At 60.6% G+C, this 27131-nt stretch overlaps 1 protein-coding gene across 5 annotated transcripts; it reads left to right on the top strand.

Moving 5' to 3' along the window:
- On the top strand, positions 1–25732 carry DNMT3A (DNA methyltransferase 3 alpha). 5 transcript variants are annotated; one of them, XM_072333854.1, is made up of 24 exons: positions 1–256; positions 428–536; positions 2834–3036; positions 6034–6138; positions 11514–11853; positions 13866–13912; positions 14254–14400; positions 19104–19316; positions 19413–19571; positions 19652–19759; positions 20007–20163; positions 20252–20401; positions 20664–20708; positions 20973–21052; positions 21140–21252; positions 21450–21633; positions 21719–21803; positions 22510–22655; positions 22769–22859; positions 23202–23350; positions 23455–23540; positions 23923–23992; positions 24125–24243; positions 24735–25732. In XM_072333854.1, exons 3-24 carry the CDS (start codon positions 2968–2970, stop codon positions 24874–24876), a joined length of 2805 nt encoding a protein of 934 aa, XP_072189955.1. In that variant the 5' UTR covers positions 1–256; positions 428–536; positions 2834–2967; the 3' UTR covers positions 24877–25732. The 5 variants fall into 5 exon arrangements, with proteins under 5 accessions (XP_072189955.1, XP_072189954.1, XP_072189956.1 ...); XM_072333853.1 differs by lacking the exon at positions 1–256 and having other exon boundaries at positions 353–536; XM_072333855.1 differs by lacking the exons at positions 1–256; positions 428–536; positions 2834–3036 and adding an exon at positions 5549–5892 and having other exon boundaries at positions 11514–11784.
- Positions 25733–27131: the final 1399 nt, after the last annotated feature.

Raw genomic sequence — 27131 nt, forward strand, 5'->3', positions numbered from 1 at the left:
GCTCCCTGGGGGTGCAGCGTGCAGCGCGTTGCCTCCTGGAGAGCGATGAAGGCGCTGTGTCTGCACAGAGGGACCCCCTCCCAACACAGCAGCCGTCCCTGCGCTGGGGACGCTGCAGTCCCCGGGTCACCTTAGGACAGAGCACACCGGGGCGGGGGGAGCCGGGGAGGTCCCTCCCTCCCTCCCCGCATCCTTTCCACGGCTGCGGGAACCCAAAAAACCATCCCCTGCTGCCGTCACCTAAAATGGCTGTTGGGTAGCTCCGGGGTGGTAGAGGGGGGGGTGGGGGATTTGGGGGGGGGGGTTGGTGGGGGGGGGGGAGTTTGGCTGTCGGCATCCCGAAATACGAGGAGGGTGGATGGATGGATGGATGGAAGGAGATGAGCTATATGATTTTTCCTTTTTTTCTCGCCGTGCATCATCGCAGGTAACCTACTTCCACCGCCTCCGCCGCCGCCGCCGAGCGTGACTCCGTGCAGCGGAGAGGTTTGGGGCGGACGCGTTCCCCCCCGCTTCGCCGCCGCCGCCGTCACCGGGTAAGGTCAGAGCCGGCGGTTAAATAGGGGGGAAAAGCAGAAGGGAAGAAGGGAGGGAAGGAGGGAATTAGGGAGGGAGAAGGGGACGCGGTTCTACCCGCAGAGGGAATGCCCCGCTGCTGTGCTGGAGGAGAGCGGTGACGGTGGCCTAAGCGCGGGGGTAAGAGCGTGCCGTGGGGCTGGGAGGGGGGGGGGGGGGGAATGTTTTTGGGGTGCTGTCGGGTTCCTTCCCCCCCTCTTCCCTCCCCCCCCCCCCCCCCCCAGCACCTCCAGGCTTTGTTCATTCCGTGTCCCCCCCACCCCTCCTCCTCCTTTCCCCGCAGCCCTGCGGGTGCGGAGGGTTTTGTACGCAGCCCAACTATTTTTAGTGCGTTTGGAGACCATGTTGACTGGAAGGGAATCAAAGGGCTCCGGCAGCCGGGGGGGTGGGGGGGGGTTCGGCGCGGGGCTGAGCGTGACGGCGGGCATGGAGGGGGGGGGGGGGGGGGGGTCCATAGCCCCACAAGTGTGCGCTGTGGGGGGCTATGGGAGCTTGGGGGGCAGTGTTATTTTGGAGGTGCTGCATCAAGGGGACATCGGGGACACTGGGGATACGGGGTGGGGGGGGGGCACAGGGTGTCCCCAGGTGTCCCCAGATGTCCTCCAGCAGCACGTGGCCTCCTGTGACAGCGGATGTGGCTATGGGGGGGCCAGTGGGGTGCACCGCCTGCTTGGGGCTGTGGGGCTGAGATGCCCATGTACCACAGTGTGTGCCATGCTGTGCTGTGGTGCTGTCCGTGTGGCACCTTGGGGACGTGCACCCGCAGCGGTGACGTGTGGCCATGCACCAGTGTGGGATCCCCCAGAGCTGCAGGCATGGGGCATGGCAGACTCCGTGCTGCAGGGACAGGAATGGGGACAGGAATGGGACAGGGATGGGGACGGGGTTCCCCATGGAGGCTCCCTAGCAGCTAGCGAGGGAGGGGCCGGGGAAAGCCCTTGTGCTGTATACAGTGGGGGGGCACGGGAGGGGGGGGGGCACAGCACCCCAGCCCACGTCCTGTACTCACAGCCCTGTGCACTCACCACCCCAGAGCCCACAGCCCCAGGTTGCGTGCTGCTCCCCCAGCCTGCAGCCCTGCTCCCCAGTCCTGTGCCTTGGTCTGCATCCCACACCCTGCACCTGCATCCTGCACCCCCCGGCTGGCACCCACATCTCACAACCCCCATCCCCACGTTGCATTCTGCACCCCCAGCTTGCACCCCACGGTCCCCAGTCCTGTGTCCAGCTCCCCATCCTGCATCCCCAGCTTGCATCCTGCACCCCCAGCTTGCACCCCCTCCTCTTCCCCCCTACCCCCCACTTTGCAAACAGCACCAGGGAGGGGTGGAAGCCCCCATCACCCATAGCCTCCCCCCGCCGCCCCCCCACCCCATGCACCATGCACCGCGGCCCCAGGGATCGCTGCAGCCCCGGCAGCAGTTGGGGCCCCCTCTCCCCCCGCAGCAGCCCCGTGCTGTAGGCAGCCAAGGGGACGGGAGGAACGTGCCGGGCTCTGAGTTTGTGTTCCTAGAAGCAGGGCCCTGCCCGCCCGGCAGCCCCCCACCCCGCTGGCTGGGAACGAGCTGCGGCTGGAAAGCTCTAGAAACAAATTGCAGCGCCGGTGCCAAAGGCAACAGCAGCCTCGGCCATGGCTAATGCAGGCAGCGTTTTCCATAGCAACAGGTGCTGGGGCTGACGCCTCCTCCGCAGCCCCGCGGGGCCCTGCCTGCGCCGCGCACCCCGCCTCCTGCACCCTGCACCCCGCACTGCACGCCGTGCACCCTGCCTGCTGCAGCGTGTGCCCCACACGGTGTTCTGTGCACCCCCACGTTGTGCACCACGCAGCTCGTGCCACGCTCTGAGCACCCCACGTTGCGCACCCTGCACCTCACCGGGTAGTGCTCAGTGCACCCCACGTTGTGCTCTTTGCGCCCCACATCGTGCCCTGTGTACCCCACGCTTTGCGCTGTGCACCCCACTTTGTGCACCCTGTGCCACACTGTGCCCCCACATCACGCACTGTGCCCCCTGCACTGTACGCTCCTCACCCCACGCTGTGCATCCTGCACCCCACACACCCCACGCTGTGCATCCCACACCCAGCACCGCGCATCCTGCAACACCCCACACCGCGCACCCCACGTGCCAGGGCGCAGGCAGGGCGCAGCGCAGCCGTGTCAAGGCTGTGCCATGTTAATCATTGCCACGCTCGGGGGCGCGGCGGGGGGCTGGGGGCCGCTGCTCCCCCCTCACCCCATCCCTTTGCATCCCGCAGGGACCCACACGAGGGCTGGCTGACCCCTCCCGGAGCCCTCCTTGGAGCCGGAGCGCAGCGGCGGCGGTGGTGGTGGTGGCAGCGGGGCCCCTCGCGGTGCCAAGCCCCCCTCCCCGTGTCCCCCCCTCGGCACCATGCCCTCCAGCGGAGCCCTCGACGCCAGCAGCCCCGCACCAGACCGCGAGGCGCATGACATGCACAAGGTACAGCCCCGTTCTGGGACTGGGGGGACCCCACAGCTACACTCCCCCCAGAGCGAGGCGGCAGCAGGGAGGGGGAGCTAGGCTGAGCTGCATGGGGATTAGTGGGGATTGAGCTATTTCTGGCAGTGGGGGCAGTGGGGAGGGGGCACCGCGCCGGCTGCTGCTGCGGGGATGCAGGGTGACCCCTGCCACGGGGCTGGGTTGGAGTGGGAAAAGGTAACCCCCACTGTGGGTCCTGGTGACAACACAACATCTGTCCCCATCCCCATGTGGCACACACAGCCCCTGACCCCAGTGGCAGTCCTGGGCCGCCCCCCACCAGCCTCTTCATGTCCTCATGACGTGAAGACAAACCCAAAGCCAAGTGCCCACTCTCTTTACCAGAAGGCATTGCCCTTTCCTTGGGGAGGTTTGTCCCCAGCACACAGGGGACATAGCATGGCCCGGTCACAGCGTGGGGACCGGGGACGCTGCCAGCTGGATGCCAGCCTGCCATGAGCAGCACAGGGACGGGGTCACGCGGGTTTCTCCGGTCCGTGTCAGTCCCTGTGCCCATCAGCTGGGGGCTGCTTCAGTGCAGGACACAAGGGCACACTGAGATCTCATTCTGTTTCTGGGATATATATAGTGTGGTGCTCCACGGCACGTGCCTTGCTGTGCCCACAGCTGTCTCTCATCCCATAAGGATGGCAGAGGTGCAACAGGACTGTGTCTCATGAGCTGGACCCCACAGTGTGGGTGCCTGGGGACCCAATGCCTGGGGTCCTGGTGCCTGGGGTCCCAGTGGGGTCCCAATGCCTGGGGTCCTGGTGCCTGGGGTCCCAGTGGGGTCCCAGTGGGGTCCCGATGCCTGGGGTCCTGGTGCCAGGGGTCCCATGCCCAGGGTCCCTGTGCCCATTGCCAGTGCCTGAGGAATGATGCTTGGAGTCTCAGTGCCTGGGGTCCTGGTGCCTGGGTGTGGGCATCACCTCACCACACTGCTCTGTCCCAGCCTGACCCCACTGGGACGTGTCATTACACACTGAGTCACCCCTGCATAAGGGATGTATTCTCCCTTCACTGTGGGTCACACCGATGACAACAGCTCAGCACGGGGGTCCCAGCACCCAGCCCCACACCCACAGCCCTGCTTCAGTCAGGAGTAAGGACCTGGCATCGGGCGCGGCGCCGGCACTGCGTCATGCAGCAGCAGCAGCAGCTCACAGCTCACAGCTCACAGCTCACAGCTCACAGCTCTCCCCTCGGAGGTGGTTTCCCTCTGGGCTGTTGCTTGGCAGCAGTGGTGCTGCAGGGACGCGCCAGGCTCTTCGTTGAGCCCCAGGGAACAGAGGCAGGGGTGATTTATGGGGAGGTGACTCAGCTCCCAGCAAGGGGATGCAACATTGTTTGGGGGGGGGGGGGCTTGGTGGCTGCAGCCCTGTGCCTGTTTCCATCTGCCACATTTTGGGGGTTCCTGGTGGTGTGCCCCAGCTCTGTGCTGCAGGGCGGCGCTGAGCCCCATAGGGTGCACATGGGGAGCATCACCCTGCAAAGTGCCCCAATGTGGGATGCATGTGGGTGCAGCACAGCCTGGGGCTCAGTGCGGGGATCGCAGAGGGCTCCAGGGTCTGCATGGAGCTCTGGGGGCTGCAAGGAGCTCTGGGGGCTGCATGGAGCTTTGGGGGTTACACAGAGCTCCAGGGGTTGCATGGAGCTCTGGGGCTATGTGGAGTTCTGGGTGTTGTGTGAAGCTCTAGGCATCCCAGAACATCCCCCAGCTCTCCAGTGCATTCCAATGCCATGTCACCTCCTCCCTGTGCTACACAGCCCTAGTGGTCCCACGTCACACCGTGCCAAGCCCTGGCATGCTGTGGCCCCAAGACCAGTGTCCTCAGAGCCACCACATCACCTCAAGCCACGACATGCCATGCTATGCCGAGTGACCTTGAGCCATGACATGCTGTGCCACACTGTGCCCCGGACATCAGTGCCTCCAGGGCTACCATGTCATCTCGAGCTATCCCAAGACATGCCATACTGTGGATCTGAGACCAGTGCCCCCAGGGTCACACCCAGCCGGGACAGGAGGGGAATCGCAGTAGTGCTTGGAGTGGGGGAAGCACAAAGACCCCCTCCTCAAGTACCATGGGGTGTTTGGAGTCAGCATGGTACCAACATGCCCTCTGCCAGTAGAGGGGGAGCAGGCAGCACGTCTGCAGACCCCTCCTCCCAAACACCCACCTGAAACTGGGGCCTCATGGAGGCCAAGCCCCGGTGCCATCAGGCTGTGCCGTGCCCCTACTTCTCAGCCCTGGTTTCCCGGCCACGTCACCCCCTGCACGGCACCCCTGACTCCCTGCTCTCTCCCCACAGGCCAGGCCCACACTGGCTATGGCGGCTGGGCCCAGCGCTGTCTGCCTGCCAGCTCCCGTCCCCTCCCCGGCCTCTCCCTCGCCGCCCCCCCGCCGGCCTCCCCGCCTTCCCCGCTCCCCCCTCCGCGGCCTCTTCCTGCCTTGGGCCTCTGCTGCCGCCACCACCGCGATCTTCTGGGGCTCAGGTGGAGCGCTCCCCAACGCCATAGGCCTCGGCTGTAGGCTCAGCCCTTCTGCCCATAAGACCGGAGCCGGTCCCGTTCCCGCTGTGGGGCAGGCGGCACTGGGGGGGGCCCGGCCCTGCAGGGGGGCATGGAGGTGTAGGCCCCAGCCCTGTGTTTGGGGCACGGAGGCTCAGGCACCGGCTCTGTGGGGTACGTGGAGGTGTAGGCCTCAGCCCCACGCGCGGTGGTGGCAGTGTGGCGTCGCCATGGCAACCGCAGGCTTCAGGCCTTGCAGTAGGCCGCGCTCGGCTTTGGAGCCCCCTGGAGCGTGGGGATTTGGGGTGAGTGCCTACCACCACCTGTCTGTGGAAATGGGGGGGCGTGGGGGGGTGTGGGGTGCCACCATGCTGCCCCATGGGTGCTGAGCGGGAGCCATGCCTAAGCTGCAACCCCATAACCATGCTCTTGTCTCCGTCCCACAGGGGGAAGAGGAGCAGGAGGAGCATCCGAGCAAGGAGGAGAAGCAGGAGCCAGGGACGCCCATGAGGAAGGCCGGGCGGCCCGGGCGGAAGCGCAAACACGCCCAGGTGAGCTGTGGGGCCCAGTGGGACGGCCATCCCCAAAGTCCATTTTCCCTGTCTCTCTCAAGCTGGAACCACAGCCCACTGCCACCCAAAGTGGGGATATCCCTGCTCTGCTACTCATAGGTGGTGGAAATGGTTCCCTCATGGAGCAGCTCCGGAGCTGCTGGCACAGGGTATGGCATAGGAAAGCACAAACCCCAGTGTGGCACTAGCTTTGGGGACGTGGCATTGGACTTCGGGCACTGTTTTTGGCAGAGCTTTCAGTTCCATCCTCCTGGCACGGGGATACATGCTGACAGTGGGGACAGTGCTGAGCAGGAGGGGACCCCCAGCAGCATTGGCCATTGCCAAGGATGGGCACATGGCCACAGTCGGGCACATTGGCACTGTCTTCTCCATGGGACACCAAAAACCTTTTGGCAAAAGGTTGTGGCTGCAGTAAGCATTGGCGCCGTCTGCTCCGTGGGACACCAAGCAACCTCTTTGCAGAAGTTTACAGCTGAAATAAGGGTTAATTCTACAAAAGTTTGTGGCTGCAGTAAGGGTTAATTCTGCACTTGGACATTTCTCAGTGGGACAGGAACACTGCGGTGTGGCACTGTGTGATGGGATGGCATTGGGATGAGGGGACTCTGATGATGAGGAGTGCAGCCCTGGGGCACAGTGGGGCTATCAATGCAGCGGGACGGGAGGTGAGCACGGAGGGCGGGAGCTATTTCAGTGCGAGAACAATGCTGGCACAGGAACAAGTGGGGAGAAGTTATCCAGGAACAGAGCAAGCTGGGAAGCCTGGAGGGCTCTGACCCTCTGAAGGGCAGCTCTGGGGTCCCCACATTGGGGCTGGAATTCAGCAGTGGCAGTGGTGGCACCTCCTGGTGCCAGAGGGGGCACAGGGAAGTGTGACCCCCATCCTTCCTAGGTACCGTGTGCTGTGCTTGCCCTGTACCACCAGGTATAGGAGGGACAGGACCCAGGCAGAGAGGAGGACACTTGGTGTGGGGACACCAGGAGTGTGCCACCGAGGGCTTGTGCTGCAGAGGTGGCAGCTCTGTCCTCTCAGCATGGGGACACATGGAGACGTTGGGGACCCACGGGGCAAGGAGCTTTTTCCAGCCCCAGGGTTTGGAGGGAATGTGGGGACCCCCAGCTGGGGAGGGGGTGGGCAGCCCTCCGGCACGGCTGTAACAGGACCATTTGTTTTTCCAGGTGTTCCAAGGTATGTATCCTGAGGGGTGACGTCAGCCAGGTGAGCAGGGCCTGGGGCAGGGCGGATCTGCCCCTGCACCTGGGGACCCTGTGGGGACAAGGAGCTGCAGGGTGTTGATGGCAGCACCATGCCACTCTGTGCTGAGCCGTGCCATGCCAACTCACTTCAAGCCATGCCATGCCAAGCTGTGCCGTGCCATGGCCCTGAGACCAGTACCCCCAGGGCCACCAAGTCACCACGAGCTGTGCTGTGCCGTGCCAAGTCACTTTAAGCCACGCTGTGCCATGCCAAGCCATGCCAAGCTGTGGCTCTGAGGCCACCCCCAGCCGGTGACCTCGCAGCTGGTGCCATGCACGGCGGCGGTTCTGCCCTATGATGCTTTGCCACTACAGAGCAGGCAGGAGCCCAGCACCATCCTGGTCATGGTGCACCCTGGTCCCCCTGCGGGCACACAGCTGTGGAGCAGAGTCCTTGGCGGGGGCCCTGCGGGGAGGGGAGTGCGGAAGAAGGCAGTGCTTGTTCCCAGAGCCAGCAGAGCAGAGGAAGAGGGTGGGTGGGAAGGAAGGCAGCAGCAGGCGAGCCAGGCCTTCCCCTGGGACAGGGATGGGCGCAAGGGTGGATTCACAGCCCCTTCCCCTGTTGGTGTGTAAGGGATGGATATACAAGGGACAGATGTCGTGCGAGGGAGGCCATCCTGCAAGACAGCCCAGCGTGCAACAGAGAGCCACCATGCAAGGGAGGTTGTCGTTCAGGGGAGTTTGTCGTGTAAAGAAGGCCATCGTGGAAGGGAAGGCAATTGTGTAAGGGAGGACATCATGCAAGGCAGCCCAGCATGCAGCAGGGAGCTGTCATGAAGGGGAGGTTGTCAGGTTGGTCACGCAAGGAAGGTTGTCATGCAAGGGGCACCGTTCTGCAAGGGTCGGATGTCGTGCAGGGCAGTCCAGCATGCAGTGGTGAGCTGTTGTGCAAGAGAAGTTGTCGTGCAAGGCAGGCCATCGTGCACGGGGACGCAGTGCACGTCCCACACCCACCCGTTTCCTGGCATTGTCCACCCGCCCCACGCAGCCCGCAGAGCCCCTGCCCGTGCCGTGCCGTGCCGGGGGCGGTTGGCGAACGGTGACGCCGCTTTCCTGCAGCGGGGGCGGCCGAGGGGCAGCCTCCAGCTTTCCGCCAGCACTGTGGGCACGGGGAAAGGCCACCAGGGTGGCGGTAGCGAGCGTGCCCCCTGTGCGCGCATCCGCAGCGTCGCACCGTCCCCAGGAGAGCGGGGGGCTGCGCGCTGCCACGGGGACGGCGTTGGGTGCCGACGGGATGGAGCCGGGGCTCGGTGCCCCACGTCCCCGTGCCACGGTTGGGTTGGCACTGCCGGACCCCCATCCGTCACCCAACGTCCCTCCCCTCTCCAGCCCCGTTCCTCCCCCCGTGCGTCGCGTCCCCTCCTTCCCGGCCCCGTGCGCAGCTGCTGCCCGCCTGCCCCGGCCTTCCCCAGCCGCCAGCGGAGGAAGTGAGCGCGGTCGGGCGAGCAGGAAGCGCCGTGGGGACACTGCAGCAGCACCGGGAGGAGACGGCCCCATAAGGGCTCCGGGGTCCGCGTGCCCACCCCACGGGGGATGCGCCATGGTAAGCGGCAGCGGGACCCCCCCGGCACGCCCGGAGAGGGGGGCTCCTGCGGGTGAGCGGGCGAACGGATGGGAGAATGTGGCGAGCGGAGGAGGGCAGGGGGTCCTCCAGCACCCGGTGGCCCCGCCGGTGCCCGTGGGGCGAGGCTGGGACGGATCGCTTTCCGCCTCCGCGGACCCCCACTCACGCCGAGCCCCGCTGGCAGCGCGGCGGTCGCTGGCTCCGTGCCACCGTACGGTGCATCCTGGGACGTGTAGTTTGCCGGGGACGGGGGAGGGAGCGCACGAGCGATGGCACGGGGGACGGCCGGGCTTCTGCGCTTCGGGCCGTCCCGTGGCACTGGGCTTACGGCAGCGACGGCGCACTGAGCTGGGGGGTGCCGGGGGGGAGGGCGAGCCCGGCGCACCGCCGAGATGGCGCGGTGACGCAGCGGCACTTTCACTCTCCTTCGCCACGGAAACCGCCTGCCGGGCTCGGCCCTTTCGCTCTGACTGTCACCGTGGCCACTTCGGACCCCTGCAGCCCCGCGCACCGGCCGCGCACCGTGCTCTGAGCCGCCTGGTGTGCGCACACACCCCGCTGGAGGTGTTGGTGCTGTCACCTTGACGCTGGCACGCAGGTGTTTCGCTCAGCAGCAGCTGACTCACATACAGACCCCGCTGGCGGTGTTGGTGCCGTCACCCTGACACTGGCACACGTTGCACGCTTTGGTTGTGCCTGCTTAGCGTGACACACGTGTGCACATCGGGTTGTTGCAGGGTTCTGCCTCTCCTGTGTGCACACACACGTATGAACACCCACACACAGACGTCACGGGCGGTTTCAGACCATCATGCACACACACGCGCAGTTGTCACACGTCCTGTTGTCACATGCCCTGTCTCTTCCTGTCACATGCACACACACACACACACACCACAGTCACTGTCTCTGCCTGTCACACACACGTGCATGCCCCCAGTTCCACCTGTCTCTTGCACCACTGTCCCCCAGCCCTGGTGTGACAGTCCAGAGGGTCCTGACAGCACCCAGCTGGGCAGGACGGTGTCCCCTTTGCTCAGGTTATCCCCATTTGTCCTGGGACTGGTGGTGCCATCCTGGTGTGTCCTGGTCCTGAGGGCACTACTGCACTGTGTCCTTGTCCTGAGGAGACCATAGAACCACGGAATCATAGAATGGCCTGGGTTGAAAAGGACCACAATGATCATGTAGTTTCAATCCCCCTGCTACGTGCAGGGTCTCCAACCAGCAGACCAGGCTGCTCAGAGCCACATCCAGCCTGGCCTTGAATGCCTGCAGGGATGGGGCATCCACAGCCTCCTTGGGCAACCTGTTCCATTGCATCACCACCCCCTGAGTGACTGTATTTGTGTGTTGTGGCCCTGAGGATGCCATGTCCACGTCTTTGTCCTGAGGGTGTCATGTCCGTGTGTGTGGTCCTGCAGATGTCACATCCATGTGTCCTGATCCTGAGGGTGTCACATCCATGTGTTGCCATTCTGAGGGTGCAGGGTCCACGTGTTGTGATGCTGAGGGTGCCACGTCCATCCATGTGTTGTGGTCTTGCCAGTGTTATAGCCATGTGTTGTAGTCCTGCATATGTCATGTCCATGTGGCCAGAGTGGTCCTCATGGTGCCAGGTCTGTGCTTTCTGGTCCAGGGGATGTCATGGTGGGGTTTCCTGCTCTTCAAGATATTGTGGCTGTGTGTCAGTGTCCTGAGGTTGCCATGGCAGACCTGGTCCTCAGGGTGTCATGGCAGCATATTGAGGTCCACACAGTGTCTGGGGGTGTTGTGATAGCATGGGTTAATGGTGTTGTGGAATAATGCCTCTAGAGTGTTGTGGGCTGATAGCTTTAAGGAGCTCAGCACCACACAGTGGGATGGCGGAAGAGAAAAGGGAGAGTAAAAGCAAGAAATCCTGTGAGTCAGATAGAAATTGTTTAACAAACAGAGGAGATGTGGAAGAGAAGAGAAAGAAAAGCAAAGAAGTGATGCAAAGATGCTCACCCACCACATCCCACAGGTGCCCAACTAGTTCCCGAGCACAAAGATTGCTGATTTCTAAACCCCATGTCTTGGACTTTGTGGTGTCACCTCTACACATCCTGGTCTTGGTGGTGCCATGTTCACGTGTCCTAAAACTTGTGGTATCAAGTGTGTGTGTCCTGATCTTCGTGGTGTCCTTCACCTGATGGTTCCATGGCAGCATCTCCTGGTCCTGGGGGTGCCATATTGGTGTGTCCTGGTCTTACAGTTTCCATGACAGCATGTCTGGGCCCTGAGGGTACCAGGGTTCTACATCCTGGGTCTGACTATGTCATGCCCATGTGTCCTGGTCCTCATGGTGCCCTGTCAGTCTCTGCCAGCCTTGTGCAGGAGCTGGGACTTGGGTGTTGTTTTTTTTGGCACAGTCAACTTTTTGTCCCCAGATTATCACTGCAGTTCTTCATATCTTTAGACACAGCAGCCAGGGGACGGGGACCTCAGCCCCCACACAGGCGGTGGCATCCCTGTGCCCATCATCGATCCTTTCCCTTCTGTTTTGCAGGTGGAAAGCAGTGACACACCCAAAGACACGGCGGCCATCCCCAAGTGCCCCCCTCCCTGCCCAGAGGCCAGCCCTGCCGAGCCACTGCCCAACGGGGACCTGGAGGCGGACGGAACCCAGTGGAAGGGCACAGAGGAGGGCGGCACGAGTCCCAAAAGCGGGCGCCCCGAGGAGGACGAGACGGAGAGCCTGGCGGATGGCGAGACGGGCCGGGCGCTGGAGAACGGCCGCTGCACCCCCAAGGAGGGCCTGGACGCCCCGGCCGATGAGGGTGAGCTGGCCCCTTCCGACCCCCAGAAGAAACGCGGGAGGAGGAAACTCCTGGAGGCCACAGAGAAAAGTAAGATCTGAGCGTTCAGGGGCACCCACTGCGCCCCCGGGCACCCCCGGCCCTTGCCCATCCTGCTGGGGTACGGGCGGCAGCACCAGAGGAGGAAGAGGAGGAGGAAGAAGGGCTCCATGCCTCATGGGAGGGAAAGGGACAGGAGGGTTAGAGGGACCGTCCTCCTGCATGTGCCCACACGTGTCCTGCGTCCTTGTGCTGCTTTGCATGGGCAGTCCCGCATGTGCCACGGAGGTGTTGTGCATGGTGGGATGCGGTGCTGGGGTCCCTTCCTGGTGCCCACACCCTTGGTGCTGGTGGGAGGCACGTGGATGGGACACACCTGGGCATGGGGACACCAAGACCAGGGTGTCTTCTTGGGGGTCTCACAATGAGCCGGGATGTGGGCTGGGCACCCTGAGTGAGATTGGGATAGAGGGAAGCAAAAATGGTAGAGATGAGCAAGATGGAAACGGAGTTGAACGAAGTGGAGGTGGAGGTAAAGATCAAGGTGAAGATGAACAAGATGAAGGTGAAGGTGGAGATGGAGGTGGAGGTGAAGATGAGCAAGATGGGGATGGATGTGGAGATGGGATGGAGATAAGGATGGGGGTGGAAATGGATGTGGAAGTGGAGGTAGAGATGGAGATGAGGATGGAAATAGAAATGGAGCTGAGCAAAGTGGGAATGGGGATGGGATGGGGTGGGTTTGAGATGGGATGGGGATGGAGATGGAAATGGAAATGGAAGTAGAGGTAAAGATGGCATTGAGGATGGAGGCGGAGATAAATAGAGATGAATGGAGATAAGCAAGATGGGATGGAGAGGTGGAGAAGCAGATGAGTGAGATGGGGATGGAGGTAGAATTCGGGATGGGGATGAAGATAAGCAAAATGGAGATGAGGATGAGCAAGATGGGGATGGAGATGAGCAAAATGGGTGCAGAGATGAGTAAGATGAGGATGGAGGTGATTGGGATAGGGATGGAGTGAGATGGAGATGGGGATGGAGATGGAAGTGGGGATGCAAATGGGGGTGAGTGATGGAGCGGAAGATAAGCGAGATGGGAATGGAGGTAATTGAGATAGGGATGGAGGTGAGTGAGATGGGAATGGGGATGGAGGTGGAGATGGTAGTGGGGATGCAGATGGAAATGGGTGATGGGGATGGAGATGAGCGAGATGAGAGCGGAGATGAGTGAGGTGGAGATGAGCCAGATTGGGAAGGGGCTGAGCAAGGTGGAGATGAGTGAGCTGGGGATGAGCCATCCACACACAGGCCAGGGAAGCTACCTGCATCCCCCGCTGAGCCTGCAGGCTGCTCCGGAGGCCCGGAGCCGCGCAGTCCTTCGCTGCACCTGGCTGCAGGGCCAGCCCGTGACTCACCCTCTGCAGGGAGTGGGGTGGCTGCCAGCGGCTGCGCTCGGGTTTCACCTCCCTGCCGGGGGCTCATATTCCTCCGCCCTTTCCCCTCTGCATTAAAGAGCCCTTTCATACCCTGCAGCTCAAGCTCTGCGGCAAGAAGCCCACCGCACTGTCCCCTCCATGCCACCCCGTGCTGGCGCTTGCTCTGTCCCCGTGCTGAGGACGCAGGCCTGTGGAGACTTCGCTTCAGTTGGTCCCCGGGCCTCAGTTTCCCCACAGGCCAATCCCCAACCCCGGGCCTCAGTTTCCCCACCCGCAGCCCCGCACCGTCCACAGGCAGGACAAGTGAGCTGGGCGTGCAGCACCGAGGACCCGCAGGGACACGGTGCCGGTGCCCAGCCGGTGTCACCGCTCCCCCCTCCCCGCAGCCGCGTCACCCGGCGGTTTTGCAGCCCCAGAAACAGTGGGGTTATTTTTAGCTGCTTTCCCGGCAGCGGCTCTGTGCGTACCTGCAGCTCTGCGCAAGGGGCCGAGAGCGCAGGAAACCACCCCAGCCCCACTTCCCCTGCGTGCCCCAAGGCCCCCCTACAGCCAGAGCTGCCCCCCAGCCCTGCCCACGTCCCACCCCATGGCACGGCACTGATGGCTGCTCTGCTCTGTGTGCAGGCAAAGAGGAGAAGGAGGAAAACAACTTCGACAGCCTGAAAATGGAGGCAAGTGTGTGTGCACGTAACTGCATGTGCTTCCGTGTGTGTATATATGTGTGTGTTTGTGATGTGCATGACTGCGTGTGCGCGTGTGAGAGTGCACACAGATGTGAGTGTGTGTTTGTGTGTGTGCACCTGCGTGTGTGGGCACACAGCTGTGTGTGTGTCAGTGGGCACGGAAGTGGAGGCGCGAGTGTGTGCAGCCCTTTGTGCATCTGTGCGCGTGCAGAACTGTGAGTGCACGTCATGTGTGCATGTTTGCACGTGCGTGTGAGTCTGCTCACAAGGAGGGGGTGATGGTGCCGCAGCCCCCATTGCCCCCCCCTCACCCCACTCTCTCCCCACAGGGTTCCCGCGGGCGGCTGCGGGGTGGGCTGGGCTGGGAGTCGAGCCTGCGGCAGCGCCCCATGCAGCGGCACACCTTCCAGGCAGGGGACCCCTACTACATCAGCAAGAGGAAGCGCGACGAGTGGCTGGCACGCTGGAAGAGGGAGGTGAGGACGTGGTGACAGCCAGACAATACCAGCCCTGGGGACAGCAGGACGGTGCCGTGGTGTGGGTACAGTGACCGTGCTGTGTCTCTCCAGGGACCAGAGCAGGGTCTGGGGGTGGTGGAGATGGGGCACAGCCACGGTGTCCCTGCATCCCTGCATCCCCACAGGGCACAGCTGGCGCAGCCTTGGTGTACCCACAGGCACAGCAAGGTCAGGCCATGGCTGATTGCTCTGCGGGTGTACTGGAGGGGTCTCAGCCCCTCTGCACTGTGAGGACGCTGGTGGCAGTGGCTCCCCATGCTCTCTGTCCTGCATGGGACTTGGCTCTGTCCCAGTGCAGTTCTTGCACCAAGCACCACATTCCCAGCACATCGTTCCCTCGCCAAATAAACACAGATTCAGGTCAGCCAGCAGCACTCAGCGGCCAAAAATAATTGGGGAAAAATACTTTAAAAAAAAAAGTACATCTTTTCAGCAGTTCCTCTTCCTCAAACAATCCCGATTTTGGCCACGTGTAATTCCTTTATTTTTCTAACGAGACGAAGTGTTTTCATTACGGGGAGAAAGGCTGAGCCGCACTCAATGTGCTTCCCGTGGCTCTCACAGCCTGGCTGCCAGTTGTCACCCTGTGCTGGTGGCAACGTGAACGGGAGGTGCCCACGGCCAAGGGGACAGTGTCCCCTTCCAGCTGCGTTCCCATGGGGTTTGCTTGATGTAGGGTGTGGAGAGAGCTCAGGGCTGGGGACCGCCACTGCCTGACATTGGTATGCTATGATAACGCTGTGCCGGCTGTGAGATGGGATGGGAGTAAGATGGGATGGGACAGGACAAAGATGGGGTTAGGGGTGGAGATGGGGATGGCAGTGGGGGTGACCGTGATGATCGCCATGGAGATCTCAGTGGTGATGGGACAGGGATAGCATGGAGGTGGAGAAACAATGGGACGGGGATAGGATAGGACAAGGGTGCGTGTGGGATGTGGCTATACAATGGGGATGGAGTGAGTCGGATTGGGATTGGATTGGATGGGGATAAGATGGAGACGGGGCAGGGATGGGGTGAGGATGGGCATGGCGATGGCAATGGGGATAGAGATAGCAGTGGCAGTGGTGATGGTAAGGGGATGAGGTTGGGGTAAGCCGTGTTGGGTTTGATTGGGATGGGATGGCAAGGAAGATAGCGACTATGTTGGTTGTGGCAACAGTGATGGTGACGGGGATGTGATAGGATGGGATGGCTTGGGATGGGGACAGGATGTCTGTGACCCGAGGGCAGGAAGGCCAATCTGCCAGTCGCAGGGATGTGCCAATCTCTGCTTATCTCTGCGTTAATAGTCAGCGGATGGGACATTTCCTCCCTCTCCTGCCCTGCTCCTTCCCAAGACAAAGGCGGAACAGCCCCAAGCAGAATTAGCAGTGTGCTCACCCCTGACAGAAGCTTTTCTTGGGTACTTTTTATGTCACTCCTGGATCCTGGGGTCCCCCCACCCAAGTACGGGCAGTGCAGATCCTCCCACTATGCTGCATGCCGTGGTTGTCCAAGTTCTCTTGGTTTTCCTATGTGCTGCGCAGGGCCTGAGTGATTTTTCCCAAGAGACAGCCCCTGTGCCTTGCGGCTCCTCGTGCTTGGGGTGTCCATGAGCATCTCTGTGCCATGGGGGTCCTCATGCCACGGGATGTGCATGCCATGGAATTTCCATGCCATGGGGGTCTCAATGCCATGGGAGTCTTTGTGCCATAGGGATCCTTGTGCCATAGGAGTCCCCAAGCTGTGCAATTCCCATGCCATGAGAGTCCCAGTATCATGTGGGTCCCTGTACTATTATGTTCCCATGCTATAGGGGTCCCTGTGCCATAAGATTCCCCATGCTATGGAGTCCCCATGCCATACAGTTTCTGTGCTGTGAGGATCCCAATGCCATGGGGGCTCCTGTGTCATGGTGGTCCCTGTGCAGTGGGGGTCCTTGTGCTGTGATGTCCCTGTGCTATGGAATTCCCATGCCATGGGGGTCCTTGTGCTGTGGAATTCCCGTGCCATGAGGGCTCTTGTGCTGTGATGTCCCTATGCCATGGCATTCCTGTGCCATGGAGGTCCTTGTGCCATGGTGTCCCTATGCCATGTGGGTCCCTGTGCTGTAATGTCTCCATGCTGTGGAGTCTCGTGAATAGAATTTCTGTGTTGTGGGGATCCCAATGCCATAGGAGTCCCTGTGCCATAGTAATCTGTGTGCAGTGGAATTCTCATGCCATGAGGATCCCAATGTCACAGCATCCCTGTGCCATTTGGGTCTCCTTACCTTGGAATTCCTGCGCCGTGGGGATCTTAAGAGTTCCAGATGCTTGGGAAGAGTGGGGGTAGCAGGCAGCCAGCAGTGGGGATGGGAACAGGACCAGGGGCCCTGCTGCCACCCCCACCTCATCCCCTTCTGCCCTCATTGCATTGCCCGGGGCCCACGGCCATTCCCTTTGTCCCTTCTATCTGCAACACAAAGGGACCCTGAGTGACTCAGCCCTGCGCTGGGGACACTGGGGGGTGGGCACTGAGCTGGGTGCTGGCACCCCGAGCTCATCGCGTCAGTCCCATCCCAGAGCCGTGCCGTCTCCATCTCCGCGCTCATCCCGCATCCGACGAAGGCTCGGCTCCTCGCAGCATGGCGCGGTGCCGCATGGCAAAGCCCATCCCCGGCGGTGCCACCACCAAGCGCACGCTGCGGCCGCGTCGCGACTCCACGCAGAGACGGCGCGGCCGCAGCATGACCATGGGGCTGAGGAGTGGGATCGTGTGGGAGCAGGCATGGACGGGGGACGGGCACGCGTGGGGGTGGACGTGCGGAGATGGGTGTGTGGGGTGGGGACGCGTGGGAGTGGACACGGGTGGGAATGGGAGCGTGGAGATGGCACGCGTGGCAATGGAAACGTGGAGGTGGCACGCGTGGGAGTGGGCATGGGTGGGAATGGATACGCGTGGCACGGCTCTGTGGGTGCATGGCATGGTGGGTGCCGCCGGTGTGGGGTTCTCTGCCCCAACGGGACTCCGCTGTGGGTTCGGAGCTCGAGGTGCCAGGGCTGCGTCAGCTCTTGGGATCCCCACGCCTTGGGACAGAGGTGGTGGCGCGGTGTGGGGCTGCGAGCCCGTGGGAATGCAGTTTGGGGTGTCCAGGTGTGCCTCGGAGTGCTGCTCAGTTGGGTGCCTTTGGGGACACCTTGGGGACAGTCGGGGGGCATCTGGATGTTGGGAAGGATGCTTCGGGGTGTTGGGGCGATTTACTCTGGGCTGATGCTTGGGTGGATGCAGTGCGGACACGCGGCTCTTTGGGGGCACGCAGGGGACGTTTGTGTGTCTGGTGAGACTCTTTGAGGTACCCGGAGTTACTTCGGGGTGCTGCTGAGATTCGTTTGAGGTTCATTTGGGGACACGCGGCTCTCCGGGGACACGCATGGGACACGGTGCTGTCGGGACGCAGCCGCTTTGGGGTGCAGAGCCGAGCCCCCATCCCCCCCAGTGGCACCCCAAGGCCGGGCTGCAGAGCCGTCCCCCTTTGTCCACGAAAGGAGCGCACCGCCGGGACAAAGGGCAGCCTTCGGGCCGGGCCGGGCCGGACCGAGTCGTGCGGGGGGGGCGGGCCGAGCCGGGTGCCCCGCAGCCAACCAGCCGGGCCGATTGGGACCATGTGACCCGGAGTTCCCAGACAAAGAACCGCCGGCCGTGCCCCCGGCTCGGCACGGCACGGCTCGGCTCGGCTCGGTTCGGTCCGGCCGCAGCGCTCAGCCCGCATGGGTAGGTGCCTTCGTGGGGTGGGCGCGGGGGTGGCACGGCTCGGCCCGGCACGGCTTGGCACAGCTCGGACCGGTTCGATTGAGTTTGGTACGGTTTGGGTTGAACTCCGCGTGGTGGAGTTTGGCACAGATTGGATTGGTCCGGGCTGGCTCGGCGGAGTTTGGTATGGGTTGGACAGGTCGGCAGAGTTCGGGGTGTTTTAATCCAGTCTGGGCCGTCTCGAGATGAGTTTGGCACGGTTTGGTCCAGTGCGGTCCAACTTGGCTGAGTTTGACACGGTTTGGCTTGGGTCTGGTTCGGTTTGGCAGAGTTTGGCACGGTGTGGTCCAGCTTAGTGGATTTTGTCACAGTTTGGCACGGTCCAGTCCATCTTGGCTGGGTTCTGCACCGTTTGGTCCAGTTCTGCTGAGTTTGGCACAGTTTGACACAATCCAGTCCAGCCTCTCTTGAGTTTGGCATGGTTTGGCCCAGGTCTGGTCCAGCTCAGCTGGGTTTGGCACAGCTTGGCCAGGTATTGGGGTATAAACAGTGCGGGGGGAAACTGAGGCATGGGAACAAGGGGGAGCAGCTTGTGGCATGTTGGGTTGGTGTAGGGGGGCAGCCATGCCCAGGGAGAAGGAAAGGGATGGAGATGAGGCTGGGGACACAAATAGAGGTGAGGATGGGGTGAAATGAGGATGCAATGTGATGCAATGGCGGTGGGATGGAATGCGACGGGATGAAGATGCAGTGGGATGGGATGCAGTGGGGTGAGGATCAGATGCGGCGGGTTAGGATGGGGATGGAGTGCAACGGGGCTGAGCGGGGCCTCAGTGGGATGGAGTACAATGAGATGAGGATGGGATGAGATGAGGATGCGGTGGGATACGCATGCAGTGGGATGGGATGAGGCTTCCTGGACTGCCTTGACACCTCTCTTCCACCAGGCGGAGAAGAAGGCAAAAGTGATCGCCGTGATGAACGTGGTGGAGGAGACGCCGCGGGCCGAGCCGCAGAAGGAGGAGGAGGCCAGCCCCCCTGCCTCGCAGCAGCCCACCGACCCTGCCTCGCCAAACGTGGCCACCACGCCTGAGCCTGTGGTGGCCGATGCCGTCGACAAGAACACATCCAAGTCAGCAGATGACGAGCCTGAGTACGAGGTGAGCACATCCCACACCAGCAGCACCGTGCGGGATCAGGGCTGACTCGAGGGCAGCCCTTACTGTGTCCCTTCCTTGTGTTCCCCCTGTCCCCAGGACGGTCGGGGCTTTGGCATCGGTGAGCTGGTGTGGGGCAAGCTGCGTGGCTTCTCCTGGTGGCCGGGGCGCATCGTGTCCTGGTGGATGACGGGACGCAGCCGTGCAGCCGAGGGCACCCGCTGGGTGATGTGGTTCGGGGATGGCAAGTTCTCAGTGGTGAGTGGCATCCCTGCTCCGTGCACACCGACCTTGGTGCGTCCCTGTTTGGGTGATGGCCACCACGTCCCCTCCCGCAGGTCTGTGTGGAGAAGCTCCTGCCTCTCAGCTCCTTCTCCAGCGCCTTCCACCAGGCCACCTACAACAAGCAGCCCATGTATCGCAAAGCCATCTATGAGGTGCTACAGGTGAGCACTGGTGGCACTGGGAGGGGACATCAGGGACGTGGCACTGCTGAGGGCATGGCGTTCGGTGCACGTGTGGCTGGGGTAGGTGGGAGCCAGCATCTATGGAGTGAAAGCAGGAGGGGGCACAAAGACCTGTCACTGCTGAGTACATGGGCACTCAGTGCATGTGTCTCTGGGGGTTGGCATCTACGGGGTGGCACCAGGAAGGGACACAGAAGGTGACACAGTGCTGGTGGCTCCCACGCAGGTGGCAAGCAGCAGAGCAGGAAAGATCTTCCCAGCGTGCCCCGAGAATGACGAGACTGACACCTCCAAGGTGGTGGAGATCCAGAACAAGCAGATGATCGAGTGGGCGCTGGGTGGTTTCCAGCCCTCTGGCCCCAAGGGCCTGGAGCCCCCCGAGGGTAAGCAGTGGGACAGGCATGGGGACAAGGGGTCCATCTCCATCCACGGTGCCTGCTCACAACCTCACAACCCCCTATTGCCTCACAGAGGAGCGCAACCCCTACAAAGAAGTTTACACAGAGATGTGGGTCGAGCCAGAAGCCGCTGCCTACGCGCCACCCCCACCTGCCAAAAAGCCCCGGAAAAGCACAACAGAGAAACCCAAGGTCAAGGAGATCATCGATGAGCGCACCCGAGGTATCCACAGATCCCAATGGGTCTGCAATGGGCTGTGTTCTGGGGCTGCCCTATGTCTGTGGGGCTGACCGTGGTGGGGTGCCCACAATGGAGAGTGGCCATAATGGAGAACCCCTGGTGAAGTGCCCATAGTGGGGTGTCCATGATGGAGTGCCCATAATGGGGTCCCTTCACCCTGGATACCCCTCAAGCAGGGCTGGGGGCACAGAGGGGTTCCTCCCTCACCCCTAACCCCCAACCCTGAGTACCTCTCCCCCTACAGAGCGACTGGTCTACGAGGTGCGGCAGAAATGCAGAAACATTGAAGGTGAGCACTGCGCACAGCCTCCAACACCTCCTGACAGTGGTGGGCCTGGGTGGGCCCTGAACAGCCTCCAACCCATGGTCAGGGGGGGTCTCTGGGGCTCTGCTCCCCCACCCCTTCAGGACTGCCATCTCTGGGTCCTTGGGGTTCTCCAGTGTGGGCATGGCTGAGCCTTGGCAAGAAGTGGGGCAGTCCTTCTGGGCTCTGGGGGTGCTGTGGTGGGGGACTGTGATTTACTGCCCCCTCCCTCCCTGTGTGCCACCCCAGATATCTGCATCTCCTGTGGGAGCCTCAACGTCACCCTGGAGCACCCTCTGTTCATTGGGGGAATGTGCCAAAACTGCAAGGTATGTGCAGGGAGGTGGGGGTCTCACAGCCCCACACAGGGCTGTGGGGCGGGGGGTCCACACTGACTCTGTGCCCCCCATCCCCAGAACTGCTTTCTGGAGTGTGCGTACCAATACGACGACGACGGATACCAGTCCTACTGCACCATCTGCTGTGGTGGGCGTGAGGTGCTCATGTGTGGCAACAACAACTGCTGCAGGTGGGGGGAGCAGCTGGGGGTGCTTCTGTGGGGCTGGAGGGGCACCACAAAGTGTGGGGGCTTGCATTGCAAAGGGGTTGTCCAATAGAGATGAAATGGTGGAGGTGATGGCGCACCACCAAGATTGGGACTCTCACCAATGCAGTGTGTGCGGGGGGTACTGGGACTCCCACCCTGACACGTACCCCCCACCCCAGGTGTTTCTGTGTGGAGTGTGTGGACCTGTTGGTGGGGCCGGGGGCTGCACAGGCGGCCATCAAGGAGGACCCTTGGAACTGCTACATGTGCGGCCATAAGGGTGTCTATGGGCTCCTGCGGCGGCGTGAAGATTGGCCATCGCGCCTCCAGATGTTCTTCGCCAACAACCACGACCAGGAGTTTGTGAGTGCCCCCCATCACCCTGTAGACCCCCCCCATCCTGTGGCCCTGCTGCCCCAGCCTCATATCTGTGCCCCATTGTTTGTAGGATCCGCCAAAGGTGTACCCACCCGTCCCCGCTGAGAAGAGGAAGCCCATCCGTGTGCTGTCACTGTTCGATGGCATCGCCACCGGTGAGTCTATGGGGTTGGGAGCAGCTGGATGGTGGCATCCACCCTCTGGGAGAATGGGATGATCTGGGGGGTTGGGGTGAGACAGGATGGGGAGGTGGGATGGAATATAAGGGAAGAAGATGTAATGGGATGGAGTGGGATGAGACATAATGTCATGGGTTGGAATGGGACTGAATGGAGCAGAATGGGATGGGCAAGTGACATAAGATTGGACGTGATGGGAAGAGACAGGATGTGAGACATAAGGGGACGGAGTGGGATGAGTCTGGGTGGGATGGGGTGGGATGTAATGGGATGAGATTGAACATAACAGGACGGGATAAGGTGGGATTGGACAGAACAGGATGAGGTTGGATGTAATGTAATGGGATGGGACATGATGGAATGCGGTGGGATGGGCTGGGACATGATGGCATGGGCTGAGACCTAATGGGAGGAAATGGGACAGGATGGAAGGGAATGGAATTTGATGAGTTGAGATAGGTCTGGATGGAACATAACGGGATGGGATATGATGGGTTGGGGATGGGATGGGACAGGATGGGACATATTGGGATGGAATGGGTTAGAACAAGGAATTGACACAGGATGGGACAGAATGGAATGGGATGGAGAGGTGGGAAGGGATAGGGCAGGACACGTGGGACAGGGAGGTGGGCTGAGACCCCCATCCTGCTGCTTGCCAACCTGTCCCTACTGCTCACAGGCCTGCTGGTGCTGAAGGACCTGGGCATCCAGGTGGACCGCTATATTGCCTCCGAGGTGTGCGAGGACTCTATCACTGTGGGCATGGTGAGGCACCAGGGCAAGATCATGTACGTCGGTGACGTCCGAAATGTCACCCAGAAACACGTACGTCCCCTCCAATACAGTACAGATCCCAGGTCCATGCCCCTATCCCACTGTCCCATGGCATCCCCACATTATGGGGCATCCCACAGCTCACCGCATGCTTCCTCCCCCAGATACAGGAGTGGGGCCCCTTTGACCTGGTCATCGGGGGCAGCCCCTGCAACGACCTCTCTATAGTGAACCCAGCCAGGAAAGGGCTGTACGGTAAGGCCATGTCCTCTCCATATCCCCTCGCCATGTCCCCTCACTGCATCACCATCACTGCATCCCCTTGTCTCCTCACCTCATTATGTCCCCCCACTGCATCCTTTGCTGCATCCCCTTATTGTATCCTCTCATCATGTCCCTTCACAGTGTCCCCATCACTGTGGCCCCTCTCCATCCCCTCACCATATCTGCTCCTTGTCCCCATCACTGTATCCCCTTGCCGTGTCCCCTCCGCATTTCTTTGCCATTTCCTTGTTAGTGTGTCTCCATCAGTGTCCCCTCACCACGTCCCCGTCACTCCCCTCAACCCCTCTGCTGATGCCTCTCTCTCCTGCCCAGAGGGCACTGGGCGCCTCTTCTTTGAGTTCTACCGCCTCCTGCATGAAGCACGGCCCAAGGAGGGTGACGACCGACCCTTCTTCTGGCTCTTTGAGAATGTGGTGGCCATGGGGGTGAGCGACAAAAGGGACATCTCGCGCTTCCTCGAGGTCAGTGCCTCCCCATATCCCCATATTCCCATATCACCATCTTATAGGGCACTCTGGGCCTTGCAGAGCCCCCAGTAACCCCTGACCTCTCTCTGTTCTGCCAGTCTAACCCTGTCATGATTGATGCCAAAGAGGTGTCTGCGGCGCACCGGGCCCGTTACTTCTGGGGTAACCTTCCCGGTATGAACAGGTTGGTGAGAGCCCCCCAATCCCATGTATGTGTGTTTATGGCAGCCCACAGGGCCTGGATCTAATGCTGGGTGCCAACATGGCTTTGCAGCCCCCTGGAGTCCCTAAAATCCCCGTGGGCAGTGGGCACTGATGTTTCTCACATGGCTGCAGCCATCCCCTACAAACTCTTCCTGGGGAGCCACCATATGGGGATCCAACAAACTCTTCGGGGAAGCCACCGCGTGGGGACTTGAGATGTGGGGACATGGGGACTCAACAAACTCATCCTGAGGAGTCACCACATGGGGACAGGGGTACCCAACAAACTCTTTTGGGAAGCCCCCACATGGGAAAGTGGAGACATAATACTGCTACCCCATTCCAACCTCTGTCCTTCTCAGGCCGCTGGCGTCCACGGTCAATGACAAGCTGGAACTCCAGGAGTGCCTGGAGCACGGCAGGATAGCCAAGGTCAGCCCATGGGGTGACATCATGGGGGCTTTGCCACATCCCCTGGGGGTTTTGGTGCCCGGCTGTGCTCATGGGGATGGCATAGCCCTTTGGGTGCCGCACCTGGTGATAATGAGCCTGTGCCTCTTGCAGTTCAGCAAAGTGAGAACCATCACCACTCGCTCCAACTCCATCAAGCAGGGCAAAGACCAGCACTTCCCCGTCTTCATGAACGAGAAGGAAGACATCCTGTGGTGCACGGAGATGGAGAGGTACTGTGGGTGGGGGGCGGTGGGAGGCATCTTCATGTGCTGAGCCTCCATGGCAAAGTTCCGCGCTGCTGAGCCCGAGGGCACTGTTCTGAACACTGAGCCTCCGTGGTGCAGTTCTACATGCTGAACATCCAGAGCACGTACCAAACCTTTGTGGTGCAGCTCTGTGTGCCAAGCTGAGCCTCCATGGCACAGTGTTGTGCGGTGTGCCATGCCGTGCCTCCATGGTGCAGTTCTGCACACTGTGGCTCTGCAACACAGCTCCATGTCCTGAGTGCCTCCATGGCATGAGCCAAACCTCTGTGACACAGTTCTGCATGGTGATGCTCCACGTGCCATATCTCCGCAGCACGGCTCCACATGTGCCAGGGCTCCATGGCACAGCTCCATACGCCGTGCCTCCATGGCACATGGGACCTCCAGGAGGCACATGGGACCTCCACGTCTGCCCCGCTGCCACCCAGCTGACCCTGTGTCTCCCTGTCCCACAGGGTGTTTGGCTTCCCGGTGCACTACACGGACGTGTCCAACATGAGCCGCCTGGCCCGGCAGAGACTGCTCGGCAGATCCTGGAGCGTGCCGGTGATCCGCCACCTCTTTGCGCCCCTCAAAGAGTACTTCGCCTGCGTTTAGGAGAGCCGGACGGGGACTGTGCCACGGAGCGCGTCGGAACCGAACCATCCATGCCAAGAGAAGAGAAAACGCGGAGCGAGAGAAGAGCCAGCACCCAGCAGAGAGACGGGAGCACGGCGCGGCGGCCGCTGGCACGCGCCTCCCCGAGCGCAGGGCTCGGGGCCTCCCCATCCCCAACGATCAGCTTTCAGCCTATTTAAAACCAGGAGAAAAAAAAAAAAAAATTAAAAAATTTTTTTAAAAATTCAGAAATAAATCGCACCAGGACACAAAGGAAAAAAAAGCAAACAAAAAAAAAAAAGAAAAAAGAAAAAAAAAAGAAAACAAAAGGAAAACTAAAAGAAAGAAAAAAAGCCCACAAAACAGAAGGAAAAAGAAAACAAGAAAATACGGATAAAAACGCAACGTGGGAAATCAAAACGGGGAAATAAACGGAAGGAAAAAACCAAAATGCAGAAATAGGAACCAAAAGGAAAAATCAAAAGGTGGGAAAAACCCAAATTGTGGCCAAACAAAATGCGGGAAGGAAACAAAACAACGGGGAAAAAAAAAAAAAGCAAAATGCGGAAAAACAGAAGATGGGAAAACAAAAATGGGAATAAAAACGTGGGGGGAAAAAAAGCAAAACAAAGGGGAAAAAAAAAAAAAAACGACACCGAAATGTGGAATAACAAAAGGAAAAAAAATGCAAGGAAATGCAAAACACGGAGAAAAAAAGAAACCAAACCCAATGGGGGAATCAAAGCGCCTAAAAAGGAAATGTGGGGAAAAAAACGACGCAAAAGAAGAAAACAACAAAGTGAGGAAACAAGTAAAAAGCGAAGCGAAAAAGGCAAAAAAAAAAACAAAAACAAAAGGAAAACAAACAAACAAAAAAAAAAACGAAAGGAAAAAACAAAAGAGGAAAAAAAAAAACAAAGAAAGAAAGCAAAAGACGACCAACCAACCAAAAGGGTTTTTAATTTTTTTTCGGGGTAACCTTTTCCGTTTTCCGCTCTTTTCTGGCTGGGTTTTTCCGTTCGTTGGGTCCCTGCTGCTCGGAGCTGCGCCGCCCGCGCCTCCCTCCCTCCTTGCCAGCAGCGCCGCGCGCGGTGACACGGAGCAGAAGCACCGGCGGGGACGCGGCGGACAACACGCACGCCACACTCACACCTTTTCTACAATATTTTGGGTGCCTACCACACGGGAAACCTTGAAGAAAGCAAATCCTAGAAGCCGCTGTTACCTCTTGTTTACAGTTTATATATATATGATAGATATGAGATATAGATATATATATATATAAAAGGTACTGTTACTACTGTACAACCCGACTTCATAATGGTGCTTTTAAACAGCGGGGGGAGTCGAGACATCAGCTTCCACGTTGCCTTACGCGCCGCGCCTTTCCGGAGCTGCGTGGAGGGGGCCGGCGGGGCCGGGGGGGAGCCCCCACCCCGACTCATGCAATAACCTTTTTCTGTCCCAAAAGGAAGCGGCGCCGTCCCGCCCGACGTACTGGTGCTGTTCTGTGTACGTGGCCCCGAGCGGGCGGAGGTTTTGGCGCGGAGGCGGTGCCGGAACGGTGCTCGGACCCTGGTGCTAACGCTGGGTTGGGACAGGGCTGGAGCCCACCCCGGTGCCGGTGTCTTTTTTGGAGCGATGGGCTCCAGCAGTCCCTTTGGTGGGCACCACGGTGTGTCCATGGTGCACCCGTGGCAGTGGCAGCTGCAGGAGGGCGCGGGGCGGCCGGTGCTGTGCTGAGCGTGGGGATGCTGCGGTGGCGTGATGGCGGTGGTGACCATCGTGGTCGTGGGTCATGGTCGTGGTGACAGAGACAGCGGCGGTCATGTTCTTGGTGGCAGTCATGGTCACAGTGACAGCAACAGTCAACGTCATGGTTGTGGTGACAGTGACAGTCATAGTGGTGGGTCACGATCATGGTTATGGTCACGGTGGCAGTCACGATGACAGAGATGATGATGGTCATGGTGATGGTCATGGTGTTGGTGGTGATCATGGTCGTGGTGATGGGTAGTTATGGCCATGATCATGGCTATGGTCACAGTGACAGTCATGGTGACAAAGATGGTGACGTTCATGGTGATGGTCATGGTCTTGGTGGCAGTCATGGTGATCGATGGTCATGGTGACAATAACAGTCACAGTGATGGTCATGCTGATGGTGGTAATCCTGATGACAGTGATTACCGTGATCACCGTTGTGGTCATGGTTTTGGTCACAGTGACAGTCGTCATGTCGGAGACAGTCCTGG

This window comes from Excalfactoria chinensis, chromosome 3, assembly GCF_039878825.1.
Source record: "Excalfactoria chinensis isolate bCotChi1 chromosome 3, bCotChi1.hap2, whole genome shotgun sequence".
NCBI lineage: Eukaryota > Metazoa > Chordata > Aves > Galliformes > Phasianidae > Excalfactoria > Excalfactoria chinensis.